This window comes from Carassius carassius, chromosome 48 (genome assembly GCF_963082965.1).
Source record: "Carassius carassius chromosome 48, fCarCar2.1, whole genome shotgun sequence".
In the NCBI taxonomy this organism is placed as follows: Eukaryota; Metazoa; Chordata; class Actinopteri; order Cypriniformes; family Cyprinidae; genus Carassius; species Carassius carassius.
The window spans coordinates 23657855-23675598 of NC_081802.1; the positions used below are offsets into that span (position 1 = coordinate 23657855).

Below are 17744 nucleotides of genomic sequence, written 5' to 3' on the forward strand. Positions count from 1 at the left end.
TCGCAGGCTATGTGACGTCAGAGTTCGTAACTCGGAGTACATCTATCTAGTACGAGTTCACGGGTGGGAAGTCACGGGTTTGACTGCTGTTCCAGTGCACTTTCACGGGTAGAAGGTTGGAAAAACACGGGTTACGGGTAGCCTGGAATGCAGCATAAGATCTAGTCTGTTTTAATGTTTTTAAAGCTTTAAAGAGCAGTTTTACATCGTAATGTTCTACTAATAACCATAAAGTCTAGCTGACATAAAACCAGAGAGAAAGGCTGCGTAGCACATGTAGCAGCATGATAAAATGGTTTAATATATCTTTAAACAAAGTCATTAAATCTTGGGCACAATACATTAAATACAGTCGGTTGTAGCCTATGTTTTTGTTTGATTATTTAAGGTCTATTTTCTGTATGCTCGTATTTTTGAACTGATAAGGTCCAATAACAGTATGTGAGAGAGTCAGTGGTGATATGGATGTGTTCCTGTTGCTCAGTGTTGGAGGAGCTCATCTGAACCTGATAGTTAGCCTGCTCCTGATTAGGTTAGTTTCCCAGCATAAGATACCACACTCACTGAGCTTGAGCTATAGTCATTTTGACTTATGAAGCCAAATCAAGTCATATTTGGTGAACTTGTTTTATGAAACAGCCCCTGACCTTCAACAGTCCTTGTTTATGTGACATGATGGACTTGTGTAGTACCTCTCTAGTCAACCAGTATCAGCTGAACCCAGTCTGGTTCTAGTCTGTAGCTGGACACACACAATCTGACAGTGTTTCTATGTGTCTTACTCCGCCTGCTTGTGTAGTTTGTTGTGAAAGTGTGTTGTATTTGACCCAAACCGAGGAAAGGCTGCTCGTGCGGGGAGTTCGTGCACTGTGTAAAGCAGGATTATTGGAGTAATGGTTGAAGTGAATGTGTTTGGGTGTCCAGGGGCCATGGACAAACCAGTGTGCTTGATTGACACGGCGTCCGATGGGAAGCTGTGTGTCCAGCACTCAGCGTTGCAGGTTCTGGAGCAGATCCAGCAGCCCGTGGTGGTGGTGGCCGTGGTGGGTCTCTACCGAACTGGGAAGTCCTACCTGATGAATCGACTGGCAGGGAAGCAAACAGGTCAGCAGCACTGATGTCATGCAAACGCTTGTACCCCTTCAGATAAGTGCATGCAAGTCATTGTGGGGTTTCTGGTGTGTGGTTATCAGGGTTTGCACTGGGCAGCACAATCGAGTCCAAGACGAAGGGCATCTGGATGTGGTGTGTGCCTCACCCCACTAAAGCAGGAACCACTCTGGTGCTGCTGGACACCGAGGGACTCGGAGACGTGGACAAGGTGAAGTAACAAATTTACCAAATTACTCAAGAGTCCAATAACACTTTCACTTTCACTTCGCAGAGATAAAGGTGACCAGATGTTAATGTATAATGTAAAATTAATCTCTGATGTCCCTGGAGTGTGTACATGAAGTGTGAGCTCAAAATACCACACAGTGGATCCCTGCAAGGCCCGCAAATACAGGCCCTAGTTCAGAATTACCACCCGAGTCCGAAAAATACAGCCCCTAGAATTACCACCCGATTAATCACCACAATTGCCCCGCTTCTCTCTAAACAGACTATACTACAGCTTTACCTATTCAAGTAGTTCAGTTTTGTATGTAATGGCAAAGTGATTATATTTCCTTTAGTTCATTTATATTAATGTTTGGAGCATTTTTTTTTGGTCATTAAATATAAGTTTACATTAGTCATTAGCAAATACCTTTATCCAGTAGAAGACAATAGAAGCAATCAAAATCAACAAAAGAGTATATATAACCAAGGACCTACAGCCATCCTCCATGGTGGACAGCCAAGGTTTCAGGAGTTTATCAAACACGCTCGAGCCAAAGTATTATTATATTAGTATTAAATCCCATCACAGTCATACTTTAGTCAAATAGTATTACCAGCTCATAATCCCCAAAACCTGACTGTCTGAGAGTTCATTTTTGTTTTAGTTGTTCAAATTGACAAACTAAACTGAACCTTTTTGTATTACTAAGTCTGATTATTTTTTCCTGGTTCTGAAAACTGAAAACGCTATACTTGAAGGTCCAACAGTCTTTTGCACTTTAAAGTTGATAGCTAATCTACGAGGTAGTTAGATTATAGCGTAGATAATGTTAGAAAAAATAATGATGTTACCTGTTACCTCATACCTCCAAGCACCAGTTATGATACGAGGATAAAGAAAAGAGGACTGGATATGATGTGGTTAATTTCTTCTTCATCATTGTAATGTTCCGTGTTAGATTATATTTGTGAGTTTTCCTCTCTGTGCTCCCTCTCTTCCTCTCCCCTTGTGCTCTGTGTTCTCTCTCTACTCTCGGTAGTCTCGCCTCTCTCTGTCTCAGTGTATACACACAGGCGCACATAGGTGTATTACTACCTAGGGTTCAAATGGTGACAGTCGGTGGAGGCTTCTTCGACCCAGGTTACTGAGTTCAGTCTGTCCTTTTGCCAGATGTGCTCCTAATATGGTCAAAACTTCCTCCTGCTCAGATTCCCATTTTATATAGCGTACAGATGCAATCTACATCCTCTGGGCTCTAGAGGCAGCAGGAAGGAAAACCCTTTGTTTGCTAGACATTCCTATATGATGTAGTGTGCAATTCTTATTGAATAAACCACCCACTACACCACATCAGCACAGAATGACAGCAGAATGTCCAGATCTCATTCACTCCTCTGAAAGAACATCTCTCAATCAGTAAACTCAAATCAGCTCCTCAGAGAGAGAGAGAGATCCAGCTAACCTCTAGAGACTTCAGGTGCTTCCCGTCAGTGTCCCTGAAAGATCGAGTCATGAAGGTTTGTGTGGCCATGCCGCTGAGACGTTGGTGATTTACAATCTATATATGTAATCTACTGATGTATGGCCCATGTCTTCATGAATGAGGAGCTGAGTGTTTGGTGGCGAGAGATAACGGGGTTAATTAATTAACATTCTGCCACTCACACACCTATGGTTTTCCAAGACTTGTTTTCCAAGTCTTCATTTGCCTTTTTTTTTTTTTTATAAATAAATTCAAATATATCAATGAATATTTTATCATGGACTTCATACCATGATATTATTGTATTGTGGAATTTTTATGTCGTTTCACCCCTATTACATATAGTCAATCTAAAATAGTGAAATGTTTTATTTTAGTCATGCATTCAGCATGTTGTTGTCTTTAGAGAATGGACAGATGTTTTCAGTCTAGTGCTAGCTTGCTAGTTTTCTGTAAAGTGGAGGTGTGGACATCTCAATCTGCTTAAAGAAAGAGCGGTAAATGTTTTAACCTGCAGTTGTGTGAGCACCTTTCACTGAGTTGAATGTGAATGCAATTTCAAGGCTATTCCCAGTTTATTATTCTCACTTCACAAATGTGGTTCTGCATCTCAGGGGGACTCGAAGCATGACACAAACATCTTCTGTCTGGCTGTGTTACTGAGCAGCACTCTGGTCTACAACAGTCGAGGGACGATCGACAACAGGGCTGTAGAGGAGCTGCAGTATCCTTCTGAACACTTATCTAGATTTTAATCTATTTCTTTATTTATTCATTCATGTATTTGTTTAATTGCAAAAGAAAGAGATGGTTCAGATGATTACCTCCATTTCACACAGGAGAATTTGCAAATGTGCTTGCTTTGTGAATACTTTATCAAAAATATATTTATATAGTTACATGTACTCCAGTGTAAAAACATGACTGGTAGAAGTTAATTAATTTTAATTGCAATATTCTATTATGCAGTTTTCCATTATCAGAATCATACCGCCTTCAGAATGACAGCAGTTTAATAAGAGCTGTATTTCCTGTGTTGTGTCAGAAGGGCAGAGTGTGTGCAGCGCTGCTTCACTTAACTGCACACACTTCAGAAATGAGTAAGCTCTTTTATTTGGCCAGGAGCCAAATGGTCTGTGAAAATGTAGGGAAATTTCCTGATGAGATCTCCCAAGGATAACTTGTAAAGCATGAAAATCTGTGGTCCTAGTACAAAGCCTTGAGGTACTACATACTGTACTTGATGCAACTGATACAACCACAATGTAACTGATGAGAGCAGTCTCCGTACTATGATACAGTCTAAATCCTGACTGGAAGACCTCATAGAAACCATTTTTCTCAAAGAAGGAACATTTATATTTAGTCATTTAGCAGACGCTTTTATCCAAAGCAACCTACAAATGATTACAATGGAAGCAATCTTCAATTTATAACAAAAGAGCAACAATATGTAAGTGCTAATGACAAGTCTCGGTTAGCCTAACGCAGTACATGTAGCATGGTGTATGTATATATATATATATATATATATATATATATATATATATATATATATATATATATATATATATAAATTTCACACACACACAAAGATAAACAAGTAGATAGGATATAATTTTTTTAAAGCTTTTGTATTTCACTGTAATACAACAATAACAAGATATCGCGCAAAAGAAAAAGAAACACACACACATAGCTCAGATTATTAAATAAAACTGGACTATCCCATATATAACAGATTACGGAAAGAGAGAAAAAATAAATTAATAGGGCAGAAAAGTTAAATGGCTAGACAGTTACACAATTACAATATTCCTTGTAGTATAATAGGGCGAAGATGAGGTTCTCCAGATAAGGAGTCCAGACTTTATAAAACAGGCCTGTTTTTTTATGTAATACATAGGTAAGACACCCCAGGGGAATCAGCTCAAAAATTATCATATGCCAACCTTTAAGTGATGAACATTTATCACTTATCCAATTAAGTAAAATATTTTTTTTTCTGACAGCAAAGGAGAGAATATTATACAATTTCTTGTTAGCAGACGAAACTATGCATTTATTAGGTATACCCAATACCAATGAGACTGGGTCAAAATACAAACTGTATATTAAAAATCTTTTCCATTTCCTCCAACACCAAAAACCAATTCCTTTGCAGTTTGTTACATGACCACGAACAATGTGTTAAAGTACCTTCTTCAGTTTTACTAATGGAATCATGTTGGACAGTCACTTTGTGTTCATACCTAAACAAACTATGTTTCAGATATGTTTCTGAACTAACAGAGTGCATCAAGGTCAAATCACCAGACGAGGATGTTGATGATTCAAATGAGTTTGTGAAGTTCTTCCCTAGTTTCATCTGGGCAGTGAGAGACTTCACCCTGGAGCGAAAGATTGATGGCAAAGACGCAACAGAGAATGATTATCTAGAGTTTGCTCTGAAGCTGAAACATGGTAATTTAAATATGGTACAAAAGATTATTTTAAGAGCCCTCACAATCACCTTCACAATGAGCTCTTGTAATGAGTTTTTACAAACCTAATAGTTTATCAACAAATCTTTCTTACACCTATATCACTTATTATGGTTCTATTTAAGATCCATGTTTTTTTTAAGTTTGTTTAAAAGGACTTATCTAAAAAAAGACAGACATCAGTTTTTCTACTACTGAAAATGACAGCATAGGATGCAACTTTAAGCTGGAAATTTCCTAGTCAGCATATCTACTCCCTGAACCAGTGTTGTTCATCCACAACAGATTCTGCACATTTTGTATGTGTCTCTTACACTTCAGATATTTGTTCTATTAGACCCTAAAGTGCTTTACAAAGTGTACATCACAGGATCTTTTGCCAAGATTACCATTGGAAAGGAGCACATATATTCAATTTAAAGGGCATTAAAGTGTGTGAGATCTGAATTTAAATTGTATTCATTTTGCAATTAATTGTATACACCGGTGTATATTGTCACTTCTCTAGTAAGTTTTGTCTGTGTGTGAAGACACTACAGGCCGCTGCATAGTGGAAATCCTGAAGTGAAGTAAACTTCAACAGATTCCCCCTGCTCAGGGAGTAGTGAGCAATGAACACCGTGTAGGGACCATGTCAATGGGAGCACAGTTAAGCTCTTTATTAAGCTTTCTTACAATGAGTTGGTTTTCTGAATTAGGTTTGTTGAATAAGAGAGACATGCAAAACATGCAGAGCAGTGGTATTTAGTAACTCTAGGTAAGGGCTGCCCAAAACGTCTGGAAGACCACTGTCTTGCAGAATCTAGCTCCAGCTTGCCTCAACACGCCTGTCTGGAAGTTTCTAGTGTGTCTAGTAAGACCTTGATTAGATGTACGGATGTGTTTAATTGATGTTGGAGCTAATCTCTGCAGAATACTGGTCCTCCGAGAGCAGGATTGGACACCCAGACAATAGCATAAATTTATAATACATGGTGGATGCAAAGGGTTCAAAATGGAGGAAAAAAATGTCTTTACAAAACTCTAGAACTGAGAAAAGCTACAGCTTGTTCATCTCTTCTAGGAACATCAAAAAAAGTGATGGAATACAACCTTCCCAGGGAGTGCATCCAAAAATTCTTCCCCTCCAGGACGTGCTTCACGTTCCCGTTTCCAACCGCCCCAGAGAACGTGTCTCGTCTGGAGAGATTGGATCCTGCAGACCTTTCCACGGAGTTCCTGGAGGTTACAGGACGTTTCTGCAAGTTTGTCTTTGACAAGAGTGAAGTGAAGAAGCTGAAAGATGGATACACAGTCACTGGCAGAGGTGATTCAGAAGGACATTTGAAGAGCTTGCACATGTTCTTTCAGTGGAATATCTGTTGCTCAATCATTTTGTTTGACTTCTTTCCTTCTTTTTTTAAAAGTTCTGGGTCATCTAGCGAACACATACGTAGACACCATCGCCAGTGGAGCTGTGCCATGTCTGGAGAACGCTGTGATCGCCATGGCACTGATTGAGAATCAAGCTGCGGTGAAGGAGGGCCTTGAGGTGTACCAGAGTGGAATGGAGAAGCTGAAGAAGTCCTTCCCTCTGGAACTGAAAGAGGTCTCATCAGAACACCAACGTCTCAGCGGCATGGCCACACAAACCTTCATGACTCGATCTTTCAGGGACACTGACGGGAAGCACCTGAAGTCTCTAGAGGTTAGCTGGATCTCTCTCTCTCTCTGAGGAGCTGATTTGAGTTTACTGATTGAGAGATGTTCTTTCAGAGGAGTGAATGAGATCTGGACATTCTGCTGTCATTCTGTGCTGACAGTGTTATTCCAAATAAACAAGGCAAACCAAATATAAAACCCCAAGACACCAAAGAACTGAAACATTGTCTGTATGTTTTTAGGAAAAAGTGAATCAACTCTTTGATGGATACCTGTGCCAAAATGAGCAAGCTTCAAAGAAAAGATGCGAGGATCTCCTGTCATTCCTCTCAACAACAATGAATGAAAAGCTCAAACAGGGCATCTATGCTAAATCTGGTGGCTATGATCTCTTCTGCAAGGATCTGGAGGACATTGTGAAGAAATACAACATCCAGACCAATAAAGAAGTCAAGGTCTTGTCTATATTGCACAACTTAATGTCCTTTTAAAACCTTGTGCTCTGATATACCTTCTAAGGTCTGTGTGTGTGTCCACAGGCTGAAGCGGTCTTAAAGGTGTTTCTGAAGCAGAAGTCTGTGGATTCTAAAGCTATTCTGCAGGCCGACAAAAAACTGACTGAGAAGGAGAAAAAGATTAAAGGTAGGAATTCCCCATTCATAAACTCTGACCAAGTTACTTGTGACAGAAGGGATCAAAGGATTAGGTAGTAAACTTCAAATGCAATAAGTAGCAATAAATGGTATGAATGAATGAGCCTTTATTGCCAGGTATGTTTACACATACGAGGAATTTGTTTTCGTGACAGAAGCTCCGCAGTACAACAGAATGACAGCGACAGAACATAAAACACATAATAAAAGAATATAAAAATACAAAAAATACAAATAAGTAGACAAGGAATGACAATTTACAAATTGACAATTGTAGGCAGGTATATTACAAAAATGCAGTTATGTATGTACATGTATATTATGTGCAAAATTTAAGTGTATACTAAGTATGTGTGTTAGATAAATTAAGTGTATGTGTATATAAATATAAAGTGTAGTGTGTTCAGTGTGTTCAGTGTGTATCAGCTGTTCATAAGATGGATTGCCTGAGGGAAGAAACTGTTCCTGTGTCTGGTCGTTCTGGTGCTCAGTGCTCTGTAGCGTCGACCAGATGGCAACAGTTCAAAGAGGGAGTGTGCTGGATGTGAGGGGTCCAGAGTGATTTTAACAGCCCTTTTGCTCACTCTGGATAAGTACAGTTCTTGAATAGATGGGAGGGTTGTACCGTTAATTCGCTCAGCAGTCCGGACTACCCTCTGTAGTCTTCTGAGGTCAGATTTAGAAGCTGAGCTGAACCAGACAGTTACTGAAGTGCAGAGGATGGATTCGATGATGGTGGAGTAGAACTGTTTCAGCAGATCCTGTGGCAGGTTAAACTTCCTCAGCTGGCGAAGGAAGTACAACCTCTGCTGGGCCTTTTTCACAATGGAGTCAATGTGAATGTCCTGAGAGATAGTGGTGCCCAGGAACCTGAATGACTCCACTACAGTCACAGTGCTGTTCATGATGGTGAGTGGAGGGAGTGCAGGGGGGTTTCTCCTGAAGTCCACGATCATCTCCACTGTTTTGAGCGTGTTAAGCTCCAGGTTGTTGAGAGTGCACCAGACAGCCAGCTCTTTAACCTCCTGTCTGTAAGCAGACTCGTCACCGTCCTGAATGAGGCCGATGAGTGTGGTGTCATCTGCAAACTTCAGGAGCGTGACAGAGGGGTCCTTAGATGTGCAGTCATTAGTGTACAGGGAGAAGAGCAGTGGGGAGAGAACACAGCCCTGGGGAGCTCCGGTGCTGATTGTACGGGTGCTGGATGTGTATTTTCCTAGTCTCACTAGCTGCTGCCTGTCTGTCAGGAAGCTGTTGATCCACTGACAGATGGAGGTGGGCACGGAGAGCTGAGTTAGTTTGGGCAGGAGGAGGTTTGGCATGATCGTATTAAAAGCAGAGCTGAAGTCCACAAACAGGATCCTCACATAGGTCCCCGGTCTGTCTAGGTGTTGCAGAACATAATGCAGTCCAATGTTTACTGCATCATCCACAGACCTGTTTGCTCTGTAGGCAAACTGAAGAGGATCTAGCAAGGGTCCAGTGATATCCTTCAGGTGGGCCAGCACCAGTTTTTCAAATGACTTCATGACTACAGACGTTAGAGCCACAGGCCTGTAGTCATTTAGTCCTGTAATTTTTGATTTCTTTGGGATGGGGATGTTGGTGGAGCGTTTGAAGCATGAAGGGAATTCGCACAGCTGTTGAAGATCTTTGTGAAGATGGGGGCCAGCTGGTCAGCACAGGATTTCAGACAGGCTGGTGTAACACAATCTGGGCCTGGTGCTTTTTTCCTTTTCTGCTTCCGGAATACCTGGCGCACCGCATCCTCGCTGATCTGTATTGCAGGTGTGGGGGAGAGGGGGGATGCAGGAGGTGTGAATGGTGAGAGCGGTTGATTGGAGAGGTGATCAGGATGGGTTGCAGGAGCTGTTAATGGTGTGAACGGTTGTGTGGAGAGGCATTCAGGGTTGGTTGCAGGAGTTGTGAATGGTGTGAATGGTTGTGTGGGGAGGTGTTCAGGGCAGGTGATGGGTGTTCTTTCAAACCTGCAGTAAAACTCGTTCAGATCGTCTGCCAGTCGTTGATTCTCCACAGTGCTGGGGGGTGGTGTCTTGTAATTGGTGATCTTCTTTAGGCTTTTCCACACTGATGCGGAGTCGTTCGAAGTGAACTGAGTCCTTATTTTTTCAGAATAATTCCTCTTTGCCACTCTGATCTCCTTTTCCAGTGTGTATTTAGCCTGTTTATACAAGACATTGTCCCCCTTCCTGTAAGCATCTTCTTTGGCCTGACGGAGCTGTCTGAGTTTTGCAGTGAACCACGGTTTGTCATTGTTGTAATTTAGTTGAGTCTTGGTAGGAATACACATATCCTCACAGAAACTGATATATGATGTTACGGTCTCTGTGAGTTCGTCCAGATCAGTGGCAGCAGCTTCAAAAACACTCCAATCAGTGAGATCAAAACAAGATTGTAAATCCTGCTCTGCTTCATTAGTCCATCTTTTTACAGTCCTTAATACAGGTTTAGCTGATTTTAGTTTCTGCCTGTAGGTCGGTATAAGATGAACCAGAAGGTGATCAGAACGTCCCAAAGCTGCTCGTGGAACAGAGTGATATGCATCCTTTATTGTTGTGTAACAGTGATCCAATATATTACTGTCTCTGGTGGGACATGTAACATGCTGTCTGTATTTTGGCAGTTCACGGGAGAGATTGGCTTTATTAAAGTCCCCGAGAATGATTAAAACAGAGTCCGGGTGTTGTTGTTCTATCTCTGTGATGTGCTCAGCGAGTTTCTGTAAAGCCAGACTTACTTGCGCTTGCGGAGGGATGTAAACACTAACCAGAATGAGCGAGTGAAACTCCCGCGGCGAATAGAACGGCTTGCAGTTGACAAACTGCATTTCTAGATCAGGACAGCACATCTTCTTTAACACAGTTACATCTGTACACCACCGTTCATTGATGTAAAAGCATGTCCCGCCGCCACGCGATTTCCCCGTTGATTCTGCGTCGCGATCCGCTCTAAACAGCTGAAAGCCCGGCAGATGGAGCGCGCTGTCCGGTATGGCGTCATTCAGCCAGGTTTCCGTGAAACACAGAGCAGCAGAGTGTGTGAAATCCTTATTTGTCCGAGAGAGCAGAAGGAGTTCGTCTGTTTTGTTGGGTAGAGAGCGTAGATTTGCGAGATGGATGCTAGGCAACGGCGTTCGAAATCCGCGCTTCCTGAGTCTGACGAGCGCTCCCGCTCGCTTTCCCCGCCTGCGCGTCCTGAAGCGTTTGATCAGCGCCGCTGCTCCTCCGATAACAATGTTCAGTAAAACGTCTGAATAATTCAAATCAGGAATATTGCAGGAATATAACTAAAGACAGGACAAACTAACAAAAAGACAAAAACATATGCAGAGCACGTCACGGAGGCAGCCATCCTGTACCGGCGCCAAGTCAAGACGTAGAAGCAGTTTCTCGAGTCCAATCATAATTTTTCTTTCAGTGAACAGTTAATAACTGCATCATAGATTTCAGGAGGTTATTCATGCCATTATCATTATGAATCAAGAACCGTGTGATTCAGGCCAATACCTGTAACTCCTCAGGCTCGGTTTTAATGGTTCTAAGTCAGGTGTAACTAGAACCTGAATGTTACATGCAGTATTTTATTAACTCAAACAAGCGCTCCATGAATGAAAACAAAGTCTTCAGCAGAAGTGGAATGAATAATTGAAAATATTTACCTTGCAGTTAATATCTGCCTTACAGTAAAATAGACTGTTAATCTCATGGTTTGAGTCTTTTCTCTATCTGTAAAGCATCTCTTTCCTTCCTCTTGTTTTTGCGAATGACCAGAGGAAACAGAGAAAGCCATACTCCTGGAGCAGGAAATCAAAGCTAAAGAGGAGGAGCAGCGACAGTTACTAGAGAAAATGGAAGCAGAAAGACAGAGTAATGAAGAGAGGATGAGACAGATGAAGGAGAAGATGGATGAGGAGATGAGGTTTCAGAGAGAGGAGGCCGAGCGTGCCATGGACAGCAAACTGAGGGAGCAGGCCGCACTGATGGAGAAGGGCTTTAAGGAGAAGGCTGATAGGATGAGCCAGGAGATGGATGAGTTCAAGAGACAGAACGCAGAAGCTGAGAGTAATAGAGCTCGAGAGTTTGCAGAGCTGTTGGAGAACGCCAACAAGAGACACGAGGAGTCCATGGCTATGATGATGCAGCAGCACAGTGAACAGATGAAGGCTTTACAGAAGCAGATGAGTGTGCGCCCCCCGGGTGGATGTTGCATCTTGTGAAGTGCATTAGCTCTGTACCTCTACATATAACAGCATTGAAAGTATTGTCTATTTTTCCTATTTAATATTGTAAAGCGGTTTAACACCATCTGTATTGTGTAAGGACCCACTCAGATTGACAGGGAAAAGTGTAATGCATGTAGGTCTTTTACTTGCGCTTCTGCAAAGTTCAGTTAATTTATCTGTTCATTTTAATCTAGCTCCGTGTTCAATTGCACTCCAAATTCAAGTGATCATTAAATTAAGGAAATATTTCTAATTAATATATAATATATTATAATATATGATACCTTTCAATTATTCAGTCATTAATGACCCAGTGTCACTTAGTAATTGACTTGGCCAATGGTGAAACAAACCAGTTCTGGTCTGACTTGGCAAAAAGCTAAATCTTGACAAGTCCAAAAATCTTGATAATATATATTTTTTTTCTTCTAAGACAAATTAACTAGCCGAGAATTAAAAGTAATGATTATTTTGCTTGTTTAGGGAAAATATGACTTGAATTTTCTTGCTTAGAAAAAAAAAGATAATTTTAATGATTTTTTTTTTCCAATGAATTAGTAAACTTTTTAAAGTGAACATCGTCTTAACACAGTACTTCCTAAAACACAAAATTTCAAGTAATATTTCCTTCCTCGTATCCAGTGTAAATCTCCAAAATTGAATGTGTAGTTTTTTTTCTTCTTTTGTTTGTTTGTTTTTTATACATAAAATGATGGTAAAAATTTGGTAAAATGTGAATGACAATGTAAAAAATAAAATAAAACAAGATGCCTATAAACTGCATGCTCTCTGTTTAATGGCTTCACTTTCCTTAGTACATTAGTAGTCAGTGGTGCACTTCAAATCTCACACACATCTTCCAGATAATACTTGAGAGGAATGCAAGTATGGTTCTTAAAACTGAGTGCATTATATGATGTATAATCCACAATTTGATCTGCATTCACTATCTCAGTGGCTTGAGCAAGGTTTGGAACCTCAATGTCATAAGATACAAAATCACGACTGAAAACAACTGTATTATAAACCTGATATTCAAAGCAGTATAATGAAGGATCTGCAATGTGTATGTCTTTTATGAGCCTAAATACAGGAACACCTTCAGTTACATCGAGTACTTGTTGCCACTTAGCCACTTTTCTACACCCAAAAAATCTCTCATTTTATCCTGCACATTTGTCAAATTTTCCACTTCAGATGCAGGAGCCAGTAGGACATCTTTTGAAAAAATTGGGTGATTCTCACGACTGGTATTTTGACAACTCTCAAACATCTGATTGTGTCTAACCAAAGACTTGCAAACATTCTTGATATGTAACCTAGACCACTGTTTGAAGAAACCGTGTTTAGATTCAAACCTCATACACATGTGTCTCAGCATTGGACCCCAATCTTTAATCTGCTCAGGAACATGTATCAAATAGTATTGCTTTGGTGTTGTATTGTTCTTAGGAAATAACGGTTTCATGCTGCATAATAAACAACTTAAGCTTTGCTATAGTTGTAAAAGAAATAACTGGTGCAAATAAGATCTGAACAATCTCTATTAAGTCAATGATGACTTGAAAGTTTCCATCTCTTTCACAGCTGGATGGTAGGATCTTCAAGAGGACAAGCATTTGCCCAGATGATTGCTTCAGTTTGTTGTCATTTGAAGATAATATGGAGACAGTAAATAGTGCACAGACACTATTTAACTAAACAGAGATGACATAACTGAATCCAATGATGAACTGCCTTTAACTATCATTTTTTCATTATTGACACTGTTTTGCTAATGAATGTTGTTCAGTTGCTTTGACGCAATGTATTTTGTTTAAAGCGCTATATAAATAAAGGTGACTTGACTTGTATGTATGTATGTATATGTGTGTGTGTGTGTGTTAAGTGAAGTATTTTACATTTGATTATGCAATATCTGTACCTGAAAACGGTGCTATTTATGAGTTAGTGTTTATTGTGGTATTGAAATTGGAATTGTGAAATGAGATTGCAGCTTATTTACAAAGAAAACAATAGCAATTTTATTTTTATTTATGTATTTATTTTTTTATTCAGTTTTGAACCCTAGCATTGAGCTCTGCATGTGAATATATAAGCCAGTCTACTCCAAGGATTTTTAAAGGCCTTTGATTATGTTAAGAAAAATTAATTATAAATCACTACACAACGTTCTTTGTCTTAATTACTCTTTTATTTTACTGTAGATCAGTGGTCTTTATACTAGCCTACTATAAGCAGTTCCGAGGTAATTTGTGTAAATTAATATTAAAAAACACAAGTGTTATGTTTCAGCACATGAAATATTTACAGCAGAAATTGTGTACCCTAAACATAAATATTTCTATTAGAATAATAAGAAGCACATAAATTAAGACCTTTAGGTATTTAAAATAAAGCCTGATAAAATCATTTGCATTTTCTTTGTTTATTATTTTAATAGTTTTTTCTTGGTTTTGATAGTAATACATTCTAATCAGATTTTACATGCAGATTAATGTATGTCTAGACATGTAGTGTGTGTGTGTGTGTGTGTGTGTTTACATGCATAGTGGGCCGGTCTGGGCTGATTTTTTTTGTCCCAGTCCAGCCCTGGATATGCCTCAGGGCTGGAACTATGCACAGTGTTTATGTGACTCAACGAAGCTCTTAATGACAGTGCAGCAGATAACACAACAGCAAATCATTTACGAGGAAAAGGCGAATCCGTCTTACTATTTTTACCCTATTCTCTGTACGTGTCTGCCCCACTGAGAGCAATCAGAAGAAAGCAAGTGATTCAAACTTTTCGTCCAATCAAGGTGGAAGAATACTCCATCCTACATAAAAGACCCAGCTGAAAGCAAAATGCCATCAATTTCCCATGAAGCAAACCCCTGGCCACATTTAAGCGATCACTTTGACTTCAAGTGCAAGAAAGGCAACAGCTTTATTATGCAGTGTAAGCTGTGTTTGCCCACCTCGACTGGACTCACAGCTTATAAAAACTCGACATCAAACCTGCGCAAGCATGTTGAGGTAAGTTAATATTACCTGTATCTTTAGTTTACATAATTGTTGAACTGTTGCGTTGCATCAGTGCGTGCCATTTTCAGTGTTGTTTAGCACGAGGGTCGGTGATTAACAGGCAGGCCAAAGTTGTCATTGCACAATAAAGCTAGCGTTATTTCCAGTGTCACGATTTAAGTGTCATATGAAATAAATGAAAACTGTTATATTTTAGACTAGATCTGCTGATGTTGCGTTAGATTTAAACATTACTGTATAACATTATAACATTACTGTTTTGATTCGTCACTGTGGAGTTGTTCAGTTGTGCGCTCACTGAGTTCTGAATCTGCTTTTGTGAATGACTTGTTTTTCTACCTAGTTTATAACACTACATGATGTCCCATTAAAACTACCAAATTATTTTCAAAAAAAAAACTCTTACAAGCCCATTTCAAAACTATTGAACTATCCATTTTAATATGAATGAATAATAGATTAATATTACTGAATAAAATATTAGTCTATAATTGTACAATAAGTCTACAATATACATATATAAAATCTGTATTTTTTTAGTAATGTTCATATCTTAAGGTTCAGTGAGCTAGAATTATGAAATGTAAAAGACAAAATATGATGCGTTTAGAAAACCTTTTATCTATGAATGTAAATATTTCATATTCATCATGTGTAATGAACATGTCATGACTTTGTGGCAACACGGAAACGAACCCTGGAACCACCAGAAAGGCCAACCAAGCAAGCAAAAATAAGTGCGTTGTAACGGTCTAATTGTTACTTTTGTTTTATTTTGTATTTTCCTTAATTCTTAAGAGTTATCTAAGTCAAGTCAAGTGTATTACCACTAAGAGCCACTTGAGGGCACTAGATCATGGTGGCTACCAGAGATAAGCCTAAAAGCCCATGAAGAAGTCAGTCAGTTTGGTAGGAACGCGGGGGAAAACAGCGTGGGGAGATTTTTGTTTGATGGATGGCGGCAAACGCAGCGAAATAGATTATGTCAAAATATAAGAAAAATTATAATGGAAATGGACCAGAGACACTAGTTAGTGTTGATGATACGGATGTGGAAGATGATCAGATGGAGTTAGGAAAGACAGGAGAAGAGAGGAATATAGACTTAAGGGAAGATGTGGGTACAAAGAAAAGAAAGAAAAAACATCAGATAGAGGTAAGAAGTTCAGGTGAGAGTGGAAATGAACAGGAGGTGAGGAATGTTAATTTGGATGAGTTGAAAGTAATATTGAAATTTAAAGAGGGTGGTGGAATACAAAAGGTAAGTCCAATTGCATTAACGAAAGAGTTGAGGAAGGTAGTAGGAGAAATTAAGATTGCAAAAGTGTTAAGCAATGGAGATTTGATGATAGTTTGTAATAGTGAAGAGCAAAGAAAGAAAATGTTGAAAGTTAAAGTAATGTGTAAGCAGGAAGTGGTGAGTAGTAAGATTGTAGGACATAGGCAGTGGGTAAGTGGAGTAATATCTGGAGTGCCATTAGGAGTATCTATGGAAGAACTTAAAAGTAATATCAACGGAGGGAAAGTAGTGGGTGCTAGGCGATTGTTTATGAACAGAGAAGGGAATAGAGTGGAGAGCCTTTCGGTGGAGCTTAGGTTTGATGGAGTAATTTTGCCGGATAAGGTCAAGCTTGGATTTATCAGTTACTCAGTAAGGCCTTTTGTGCCCCCTCCTTTAAGATGTTATAATTGTCAAAAATACGGGCATGTGGCTATGGTGTGTAAGGCTAAGAAACGATGTGCAAGATGTGGGGGGGAGCATGATTATGGCAAATGTGAAGGAGCAGGACCAAAATGCTGTAACTGTGGAGGGGATCATAGTGTTGCGTATGGAGGATGTGAGGTGAGAAAGAGAGTAATTGAGGTACAGAATGAGAGAGCTAAGAGAAATATAACATATGCAGAAGCTGTTAAAGTGTTTGATACAAGGAATAAAGAGAAGGAAAGAGAGAGGGATGTGCAAAAAGAGAGGAGAAGTGAGGAACCATCAGAGGTGGAAGATAGGATTACAGAAGAGACAATGATTGTAAGTAAAGTTAGTTTCTTGTTGTTCATAGCTGAAGTAATTAATTGTACTGCACAAACTGAAAAGAAGACAGCTAAGATTCAAATTATAGTCAAGGCAGCAGAGAGATTTTTGGGAGTTAAGGACATAACATGGGTAATGGTTAGGGATGGGATGATTTTAATTTTACAATTGAATGCGAGAAGTCTTGTGGCTAATGGATTGGAGTTTAAAAGTGTTATTAATGAGATGGAAGTTAAACCGGATCTGATATGTATACAAGAGTCATGGCTTAAACCTAGATTTGATTTTGTTATTAAAGGATATGTGAGTGAGAGGAGAGACCGAGAGGAGGGTAATGGTGGAGGGTGTATTACTCTGATTAAGGAAGGAATGCAATATAGATCATTAGGCAAAGGTGTAGCACAAGAATATGTTGTAGTGGAGGTATGGGTGAATGGAAAAAAGTATGTAATAATAAACTTTTATAATCCTTGTAAGAAATTAGTGTTGAGTGAGTTAGAACAAATAGAGGGTCTTAATGAAGAAAGGGTAATTTGGTGTGGGGATTTTAATGCACAGAGTATGTTATGGGGAGGTTTAGTGACAGACTGTAATGGAGTGGTGCTGGAAGATGTGATAGATCGGAGGAATTTGGTATGTCTGAATGATGGGGGTAGTACAAGAGTAGATGTGGCTACAGGTAAGGAGTCTGTGCTAGATCTAACAATGGGGTCTGATTCAATTACAGGGAGTGCTGAGTGGGAAATATTGCGACAAGATACTATTGGGAGTGATCACTATCCAATAATGATATATGTTAGTGTAAATGTGAGAGGAAGTAAGGTGAGTCAAGGAAATATTGGGAGATGGGGGTTTGATAAA

General features: G+C 39.6%; 1 protein-coding gene across 1 annotated transcript; it reads left to right on the forward strand.

Moving 5' to 3' along the window:
- The first annotated feature begins 498 nt into the window (after positions 1–498).
- Positions 499–11836, forward strand: LOC132131614 (guanylate-binding protein 4-like). The gene is made up of 10 exons (XM_059543675.1): positions 499–532; positions 925–1104; positions 1194–1321; positions 3422–3531; positions 5080–5270; positions 6354–6596; positions 6697–6977; positions 7174–7386; positions 7471–7573; positions 11376–11836. Exons 2-10 carry the CDS (start codon positions 930–932, stop codon positions 11819–11821), a joined length of 1890 nt encoding a protein of 629 aa, XP_059399658.1. The 5' UTR covers positions 499–532; positions 925–929; the 3' UTR covers positions 11822–11836.
- The last annotated feature ends 5908 nt before the right edge of the window (positions 11837–17744 follow it).